This window comes from Mus pahari, chromosome 8, assembly GCF_900095145.1.
Source record: "Mus pahari chromosome 8, PAHARI_EIJ_v1.1, whole genome shotgun sequence".
Lineage (NCBI taxonomy): Eukaryota > Metazoa > Chordata > Mammalia > Rodentia > Muridae > Mus > Mus pahari.
Genome location: NC_034597.1, coordinates 40,619,113 through 40,629,269, shown reverse-complemented (window position 1 = coordinate 40,629,269; position 10,157 = coordinate 40,619,113). Strand labels below are relative to the sequence as shown.

General features: G+C 42.7%; 1 protein-coding gene across 1 annotated transcript in view; it reads right to left on the bottom strand.

Moving 5' to 3' along the window:
• Positions 1–3,105: 3,105 nt before the first annotated feature.
• Positions 3,106–10,157, bottom strand: part of LOC110325766 (armadillo-like helical domain-containing protein 4) — an 11,806-nt gene continuing 4,754 nt past the window's right edge. The window contains exons 2-4 of the mRNA XM_021203872.1: positions 9,601–9,732; positions 7,338–8,718; positions 3,106–3,350 (exon numbers count right to left, since the gene is read on the bottom strand). Of these exons, the coding sequence (XP_021059531.1) occupies positions 3,106–3,350; positions 7,338–8,718; positions 9,601–9,732 (1,758 nt within the window). The remainder of the gene's footprint in view (positions 3,351–7,337; positions 8,719–9,600; positions 9,733–10,157) is intronic.

Below are 10,157 nucleotides of genomic sequence, written 5' to 3'. Positions count from 1 at the left end.
TATGCCAGTGCCTGGCAAACACAGAAGTGGATGCTCACAGTCAGCTATCGGATGGAACACAGGGCCCCCAATAGAGGAGCTAGAGAAAGTACCCAAGGAGCTGAAGGCGTCTGCAACCCTGTAGGTGGAACAGCAATATGAACTAACCAGTACCCCCAGAGCTTGTGTCTCTAGCTGCATATGTAGGAGAAGATGGCCTAGTCAGCCATCATTGGGAAGAGAGGCCCCTTGGTCTTGCAAACTTTATATTCCCCAGTACAGGGGAACACCAGGGCCAAGAAGAGGGAGTGGGTCGGTAGGGGAGCGGGGGGAGGGGAGGATATAGGGGACTTTGGGGATAGCATTTAAAATGTAAATGAAGTAAATACCTAATAGAAATTGGAAAAAAATTAAATAATGACATTCACAGCTTAATGGATGCATCTAGAAAACAATCAATCTGAGAGAAGTGGCCCAGACCCAAAAAGATGAATATGGTATGTATTTATTTATATGTGGATGTCAGCTATTAAGTCTTTGATAAGGAGGCTACAATCCGTTTAATCACAGTGGTGGGGTATAGAGCAAAAGGCCAGAGGAGAGGGCTGGATCCCACTCAGAAAGGGAAATAGAATAGATAGTTATGGGTGGACAAAGGGTGGGGACTGGAAGAGGAGAATGAAATGGGAAGGTGGATGGGAACTAGGAAAAGGGAGGGAATAATGGGAGGGGCAACAGCTAAACCTAAGGGCCATTTCAGGGAAATGGAAACCTAATAAAGTACAAGATTCCTAAAACATACGCACCTCTGAAAGTGATCTAAATGGATCGCCAGATGAAGAAGGAAGACAGAGCCCCAAGGTGATGTCCCTCATCACCAAAGAAAGCCTTCATTTCCAGGAACAGGTTGTATCTAATCTAGTTCTCATGGGAATTCCCAAACAACCCAGACTATTGGCTGGTTTCCATTAACTGATAGCAAGGCCATATTACTAAAGGCAACATTCGTAGAATATCGAGAAGTCAAGCTGGTGCCTACCTCAAGCCTTTATTCATCCCTACTGACTAGTGTTCATGGCACTAGGTGTTACTCTGCAAAAGAAAAGAGAAAATACTAACCAAGTTTCAAACCCTTTGATTGACATTGGTGACCTGCCTGCTAAAATCAGAGAGTAACCAACTACTCTCAGGCTGGATTTAAGGCCCTCTCCTTGAGATAAAACCCATCCTTGCCACCACCTGAGAAAACTACTTGCCTGAGATAGACCAGTAACCTAGGGGGGGAAACAGGTACTACTGTTCTGCTAAAGGAATATAGGAATGAAATGCCATTCAGCTATGCTCATAGATGAATGCCTTGCTCAGCCATTAACAAAGAAGTTTCCTCCTGCAGCAGATGGAAACAAATACAGAGACCCACAACTGGAAAATGTGGAGAGTGAGATACCTTGGAATACAAATCCCTAAATGGGATGTCTCCATCAAATTCCTGCCCTCAGGACTCAAGGAACCCTACAGAAGAAGGGGTGGAAAGACTATAAGAGCCAAAGGGAATGGAAGACTCCAAGGAAAAGGTCTTCTAAACACAGAGAAATGGAGACTACTATGGCAGGAAGAACAAGGCTTGCACAGGTCTGGGCCACAAGGGACCTAGCACTAAAAGGGGAGTGAACACAACATTCTATTCCTAATCTAGAAGCTATCTCCAATTGATAATGTCTAGCAAAGGAAAAACCGGTTTTCTCCAACTGAGTCTCACTGGGTGTACAAATCACTGCTAAGGCCAGAACCCAAGCACAGCCGTAGATGGCCAACACAGAATGGATTCTGTGACATTTTAAGAGGTGCTTTGCCTCATTATGCTTTACTGGGACTTCTTCTTCTTCCTTACAAACCCTTTGCAAATACATCTTACCTTCAGGTTTTGTGTTTATTTATGTGTTGTATTTATGTGTGTGGGTGTTGGGGTCTCTCACCTCCACTGACCACTCTCCCTCTAAACATTGTATTGCGCCCCCTGCAGATGCGCTAAGAGTTGCTCCCCGGACCTCCCAGAATCAGACCGCCCTGCGTCGTCGTCATCACCGCCCACTCGTCGCCCTGACCAACCACTGACGTCGTCACCGCCCACTCATTGGACCCGCCTTCTGGACACAGCTCCGCTCATGATCGGACCGCGCGCCATTGAGAGAGACACAGAGAGACATAGAGGGACATGGGAGAGGGTTAAGGGTCCTCCCGTGTCCAATTAATAAATAATGTTCTGATCGGCACAAACCGCCAGGGCATTTGTTTCTTCCTTGCAGCTTATCCTAATATTAGGATGTTTAGCCCTTCAGTACGAACCCAGTCCAAGGTGTTTTCTGACCACGCAGATGCGGCACCAGTGGCGTGACGTAGAAATACACATGTGGGAACATTTTTGTCTCTGTTTTTCTAAGTATTTCTAGTGCGTTGTCTCTGGCTCTTTTTCTTCTGATTGTTTTCTTCCTTTATGTTTTATTTGTTCTGTTTTATAGTATTTTTATTGTTAGATACCTACTTTAGTTCGAATGAGAGAGAGAATGAACATGTAAGGATTTGGAGGATTGGGAAAGTAAAAAATCTGGGAGGAGTCGGGGAGGGTAAACTGTTATCAGAATGTATTGTTTCAAAGATTCTATTTTAATAAAAAAATAAAACTAAATTTAATACAATTAAGAACAACTTTTTCAAAAGAAAAGGGCATTTGAGGGCCTAGGATATAGGAACTCCTTTTCACTGTTAACTTTTTCACAATAACCTAGGTAGACGTTACTGGAAATGAACAGAGGCTTACAAACATTCAGAAGCTTGCCTGGGGCCCCAGTCTTAGACAGGGCCAATGGTGGCTTCAATCCCAAGTCCTTGTTAGTTTTGTTTCCCTACCCTGGCTTTTACGCAGGAGCCCTCAGTAGGCTTAGACTTGGGAACCAAGGGAAGGGTCTGCCTTATCTGTTGATACTATAACACATTTCTACAAGCAAAGAGAGTTGACAATCTTTCCAGGTAGGGAACATGTGTATGCTGGAGAAAGGGCCAGCTACCGCTCTCATTCCAGTAGTTAACAGTAAAGATCCACACTCCTCCCTCAAACACTGAACTCCCCTACTGACCTTCTATGGAAGAGGTAAGTTTGAGAGACAATGGGACAACAGTGGTGGAGGCTGTCATGGCCAGAGACTCCCATCTTCTGGACAGCTCAGCATCAGCAGACACAAGAGAGGACAGCGTGCCCTCTTCAGGCTCCCCACTGCCTCTGGGACTCTCAATGGTGGCCATATGCTCGTGTGTCACCACAGGTAATGTGGCATCTGTTTCTTGAGTGGCCATTGTCATCTCTTGAGTGATGTCTGAAAAGGAGGGAGACATTTTAAAGTAGACCAAATTCCTATATATTAAATTCACTACAAAGTTAATAAATAGAAAAGGGGCAGCCAGCTCTTTCAGAGACTGAAACAACAAAGAGAACTTGGGAATCAAGCACCAGTAAACAATGTTACTATTGCTGCTTGGGGAGTTGTGGGGTAATATAAGGCAGAAGTAAAGAAGTTTATGTAAAAACAAATAAACAAACAAAAAGTCTAGAATAAAATTGAAACAAAATAGGAAGATGGCTCTGAGCTTCTCAGACATAGTTGAATATTAACTGAATCAGTCTGTTGAGAAACAAATTACGCAGAACTATGTCACATTAAAATATTTCAGAAGTACTTTTGCATATTATTGTTCACTTTTGCATACCTAAAAGGTGGAAAGAAAATTAGCATTTTAAAAATTAACAAACAAATACAAAAAACCCAGTAATTACAATAACCAGTGTTCACCTAGTTTCTGGGTTGGACAGATAATGTGGACTGTGCTCCTAATTTACCCTCCACATGTGCTAAAGAAGAATGCCACTCATAGAAACCTATAACCCAGTGGTCAAGAATGCAGATCAAAGAGTCAGTTTACTTGAGTCTGAAGTTTGATTCAACTACTCATTAGCTTTGTGATTTTTTTTTTCAAAACTTACTTCATTTTGAGTTCTTAAATGTTTCAACCTCCCTTCTACCCCACCAACCAGAGGTAAGAGAGAAAGGTTATTAGGAAAAGGAGGCTGTGGACCTATTGAGGAGTAGTCTCTTGCAGGCATTTTTTTTTTATTTAATTTAATTTTTAATTTACTTTTTACACTACATATTCTACTCCCCACCCCCATCCACCCTCTGTCTGCTCCACATCCCACACCTTCTCCCCACCCCACCCTACCCCATCTCCACGTGGATGCCCCTACCCCCCACCCTACCTGATCTCTAAACTCCCTGGGACCTCCAGTCTCTTGAGGGTTAGGTGCATCATCTCTGGATGAACACAAACCTGGAAGTCCTCTACTGTATGTGTGTTGGGGGCCTCATATCAGCTGGTATATGCTGTCTGTTTGGTGGTCCAGTGTTTGAGAGATCTCAGGGGTCCAGATTAATTTGAGACTGCTGGTCCTCCTACAGGATCGCCTTTCTCCTCAGCTTCTTTCAACTTTCCCTAATTCAATAACAGGGGTCAGCTGCTTCTGTCCATTGGTTGGGTGAAAACATCTGCATCTGACTCTTTCAGCTGCTTTTTGGGTTTTCAGAGGACAGGCATGACAGATCCCTTTATGTGAGCTCTCCACAGCCTCACAGCCTCAGTAATAGTGTCAGGCCTTGGGACCTCCCATTGAGCTGGATCCCATGTTGGGCTTATCTTGAACAACAAACTTCACAAACTGAGCAATGAACTTCAGTTTCCTTAACTACTAAACAAGAACAATGGTATTTATCTACTAGCTTTTTCTTTTCTTTTTGAAACAGGCAAACTCTTTATGTTCCAAACACAAAGCACGGTACTTTGCGCAGAGCAGGTTCACAGTGGACATCTTTTTCACAATTATTTTATTTTATGTGTCCATGGAGCCCCGAAGAAGATGCTTGGATTCCCTGGAGCCATCTAATGTGGGTGTTGGGAAGCAAACTCAAGACCTCTGCAAGAGGAGTCTGAGATCTCAATCACTGAGCCTGTTCACAGAGCAGTAGGTAAATGAGAGTATTACTGAGAGAGTATTTGATCATGAAAATAGCCTATTATTATCCATTTTACCTTTTAGCTTGTATCTGAAGAAGCTCCTATAAGCCTTAAAACATAGCAATATGGATTTAATTGTATAAGACATACCCTGGAACAACATGTCTTCATGTTCTAGAAACATGAATGCTGTGAACTGTTTTCAAAACAACTTATAAAATATGTTCTGGAAGCATCTATAGAAAATCTCATTTTACAGCTATTTCAGTCTTTAAAATAAACTAGAAGCTGAACATGGTAATGCAGAACTATAATTAGGATACTCAGAGGTGACAGGGAGAGAATCAGGAGTTCAAAAAGATTCTTAATCTAAACTGCTCGAGGTTCTGTCTCAAAACCTAAAATGTTAATAAAAATGTAAATTATTTAATATCCTTTTACTGTTTGTCAACTGACAATTTTACCATTTTAATTACACATCAACAAAACTGTATAAGCCATGTTACAAATCTGAGCATATACACTTTATGCAGAGCCTTCTGTTCCAGATGATATTATATATCCAACAACATGAGGAAAGAAAAAATCTAATTCATCAACAGCAAATAAGTTTCTCCAGCTCTTAATATTCAATGATGTGGAAATTTTGAAATGAAGCAGGTAGATGATTTACATTTCTCCATATATTAATTCTAGATGACTAAATTTTGGAAAGGAAGGTCAGAGAACCCAAGTAGTTAATTCTACAAGATAAACATCTACCTAGTTATTTTTGGTAAGAAATGCCAAAGATATGCATACATTTTGCAACAATGTCTAAATAAGAATAATACATTGTTGCTAAATTATTTAAAATATAACTGTTTCTTTCATATTTTCAAATGTGTTAATATATTTTCATGATAAAACAATTGAAAATTCTTGAACTACAATGGTTTCAATGCTATTGATAAATTGTCTGAGGCCATTGCTTCTGGATGCTGTCCCACAGAAAATTCTAAAACATCTCTGGCACCTACCCAGGAGACATATGCAGTAAGAATCAACAAAAACAGCTAAAAACATCTGCAAACACTGTTAAGTATACAAATGTGAGTTGGAGTATATACAAATTGTCCCCAGGTGAAGACCTTGACTTCTGAGAGGGGTATAATTTTTATGGAATATACATGATTTATTTTACTATTTCTGCCTTTAATTAAATCTTGAGTAAATCTTTCTAAGACACTATTAAAAAATAGAACCACATGGACAGGATCATAGCATTACTGTTATCCTAGAGGTTTCACTCAAGAACTGATGGAAACAGATGCACAAACCCACAGACAAACATTAGGAGGAGCTCAGGGAGCCGTGTGGAAGAGTCAAGGGAAGGAGTGAGGGAGCTGAGGGACACCACAGGAAGGCATACAGAGCCAACTAACCTGGGCCAGTGAGGTCTCATAGAGACAGAACCACCAACCAAAAAGATGAATGGTCTGGACCTAGACCCCTACACATTTGTAGCAGATGTGCAGCTTGGATTTCATGTGGGTCCCCTAACAGACCAGGGACTGTCTCTGCCTCTGTTGCTTGCCTTTGGATCCCTTTAAACTAGCTGAGCTGCTTTGCCTGGCCTCAGTGGAAGATGTGCTTAATCCTACCATAACTTGACATGCCTGGGAAGGTTGGTACCCAAGGTGTGGGGCTCTCCCTTTAACTGAGGAGAAGGGAAGGGGGAATGGAATACAAGGGATGTGAGGGTGGGACTGGGAAGAGTGGGGGGAAGGAAGATCAGGATGTAAAGTGAATAAATGAATGAATGAATGAATGAATGAATGAATGAATGAATACATAAACAAACCAAAGCCAAATATGTCTGCACATATCTGTGCCCTATCAGTAAGGAGATAGATGGAGGAGGAGAGTCACAAGTTTGAAGTCAAACAGGACAAGTCAAGGCAAGTCAGAACTACAGTGGGATCCTATCTCAAAACCAAAATAAACAAAATAAAACCAGCCAGGCACAGTGACTCACATCTGCAGTCCTAGCAGTTAGGGGCAAAGGCAGGAACACAGTAAATTCAAAGAATCCTTTTAAGATCCCATCTCAAAAAATTTCAAATATAACTTTTTTTTTTTTTTTCCCAGAGCTGAGGACCAAACCCAAGGCCTTGTGCTTGCTAAGTAAGCTCTCTACCACTGAGCTAAATTCCCAACCTCATTGAAAAAAAAAAGATCCAAACTGACAGTTTCCAAATCAATTGAACTTTGCATATGTTTTAATGTTGTTTTAATGTTCTACTTTCTTCTCATACCTTTTAACACATTTCCTGCTTCCTGCTGTGGCACAGACTCATACTGAGAGGTAGAAACTGCAGTCTCTGAGGAGAGCTGGGTCTTGTCCCCTCCTGTGGAGGCTCCTAAGCCTCCTGCACTTGGGAACAGCTTCATGGTGGAAACTTCAGGGTCTCCTGCCAGACTCATGGGAGTGAAGGAAGTTTGATGGGTCAAGACTTGTGACCTCTCATCCCCCAGTGCAGTCACCAGGGCTGTTCCCAAGGCTGGTTCTCCTCCCAGGAGCCCTGGAGCCACCTTTATAACTGCTGTGGAAGGGGGGCTTTCCTCAGTCCCCTCAAAGCTCTCATAGGTCCCATGTGGTGGCTTTGTTCTCACTTGAGTCCCTGCATTGTCTCCTGGCTCTGGGGGCCTCCCCTGACTTATGTTCTCAAATGTGGTGTCATCCCACTCCTCCCTGAAGACAGAAGAGACTGGGCCAGCTGTGCTGACACTCACTGTGACCTTAGGGCCCCCTAAAATACTGCCAGCTGTTGGCTCAATAGTCAGGACATTCTTGGGGACTGTCACCAAATGCTTGGTGGTAGTGCTCTGGCCATCATCAGCTGCCATCTCTGAGGGCCTCTCCTTATCAGGCTCTGTGTCTCTTGTAGAATCAGCACCAGGAAAGGCAGTAGTTCCCATGGCTGCTGCATCTGCTTTGATTTTCTCAGGTTCTTTGGTATTTATAGAGGAAGAAGGTGAATTTCCTAAGCTAACTGCTTCCTGACTTTTAGCTGCAAATAACTGGTTGTCTAAATACTCCAGGGAACTATGTGTTACATCTGTGACTGCTTCTACAATAGGCTGGGTGCTAGAACTGTTATAGGGCCCCTCCTGGTCAGGATTCAGAGAAGCAAGTGGAGATACAGCAAGAGTTAACATGGCCTTGGAAAGGCTGTGCTCAGAAGACATTGTTTCAAGCTGGCTAGGGCCATGTTCTTGTTCACTGGCTGAGACCACAGGCTCACTGGAAGAGTAAACACCAGGGCTGGTAGGATGCAGAAGCCCAGCTCCTGGAAGGTGACTCTCTTTGTCGACTGAGAATACTTTATGTAATGGTATCACTGAAGGTCCTTCAGATAGTACCATTGGAGCTTCAGAGGACATCTGCTGCAGCATGTACTTTGGAGCAAAGGAGATGTTTTCTTGGTCATCTGTGTTCATCTTCTGGGACTGCTCTTTCTCTGCATATTCATGTGCTGTCTCCCTCCTTTCCACCTTTGGGAAAGCTCCACATCCTGTAGCCAAGGTGAGGAAGAGAATGGTACAGAAAGCCACACAGGAGGGCATCAGAGTTGGTCTGCTCATAGTGGATGGGAAAAACAGGTTGAAGGAGCTGACAATTCCAATGATTGAGTCCTATAGGCAAACCAAGCATGTCATATTGTTACGTGGATGTATTTTGTAAATAACCTGCTTTAAGTTAAACCAGAAGTATGATGACCTCCTTGACTGCCTCACAGAGAAAGGAGGTAGGAGAGAGTTGATCCATTTCTTTGTACCCTTGAGACTGATTTCTTTTCCCTGTTAAAATCTCCAGGTGATTCCAGCTCTTTTTCTCCACCATTGGAAACAACATCTGAACTTTAAAAGAAACTGATGATGGCCTGTAGGAATGGCAGCAGCAAGCAGCCTGCCACTCAGAGGAATTAGCAGATGACCTTCAAATCCCTCCTTCTCTCAGGCTCAGTGCAGGTCCCCATCACTGCTCTTAGGAGTTGAGCATCAAACAAGGCGAGCTGCATGACACCAGAAAATATGGAAGAAAAATCAGACCACAGTCAGGTTGATGCTAATATTCTTAACCCTAAACAAACCCTGTAGCCATGCTTTGTCCTCTCTGGCCTTTGCTTTCTTTCCTCTACACTATACCCCCTATGTGGCCAAGTGCCCAGGAGAGAGGAAATGCTGAGCAGATCTTAGCTGAAAAGCCAGGATTGTCTTTAGGCTGCTCTGCAGGGAGAAGGGAAGAGGGACAATGTCACTGTTTATGAGCATCTGCGTCTCAGGTTAAACTATCTCAGACATTGGNGTACTTAAGGAGCTGAAGGAAGTTATTCTTCTACTTTCTGTTCACACTGCATCTTTGGTGCTACTCTGTCTGTGTCTCTCCAGGCTGGTTAGTTCTCACATACTCTAACCAAATCCCTGACAGAGAGCAGATATTCCTCCACCTAGTTTAAATGCATTCCTTGGGGAGCTAATCAATACCACTTTGTCTGTTACTTGCTATCAAGGAACCCTGATGGATTCTGCTGTTGTCTGAGTAATTTGTTGCATTTCTGCCAGCGGTGGGCAGATAAAGCTGTTCTGCCAAGCATTATCTTTGACACAGTCCAGCATCTCCTTCTTTGTCACTCTGGCATAGTCAATCTTCAAGAACCATAAACAGCAATGTTAAAAGTAAATGTAACTAGCCATAGACTTAATTGTGAAATTTTCTAAACACTTACTTGGTGAACGTGTTTCCAAATGAGATAAAGGGCATCATTGAGTCACATGGAGAGGTGGGGATAAGGAGACCCTTAGTAAGCCATGATCCACGTCACCACCCTCGACACCATATGAATTCTATTTAATTCTAAGAGTGGAGGAACAACTAAAACAACGGAGACCTGAGAGCAGTTTGAAAGACTTGAATATCATGTACTGAAAAATCCATGTCCACATAGTTCCAATATGCACGTCCCTCAAACTACAAAGAGCAGTTTGAAGTATCTGTAGCATCAGTCAATTGTGGACTATATGGGGTTTTTTTGTTTGTTTGTTTGTTTTTTGTTTTTTGTTTTTTGTTTTTT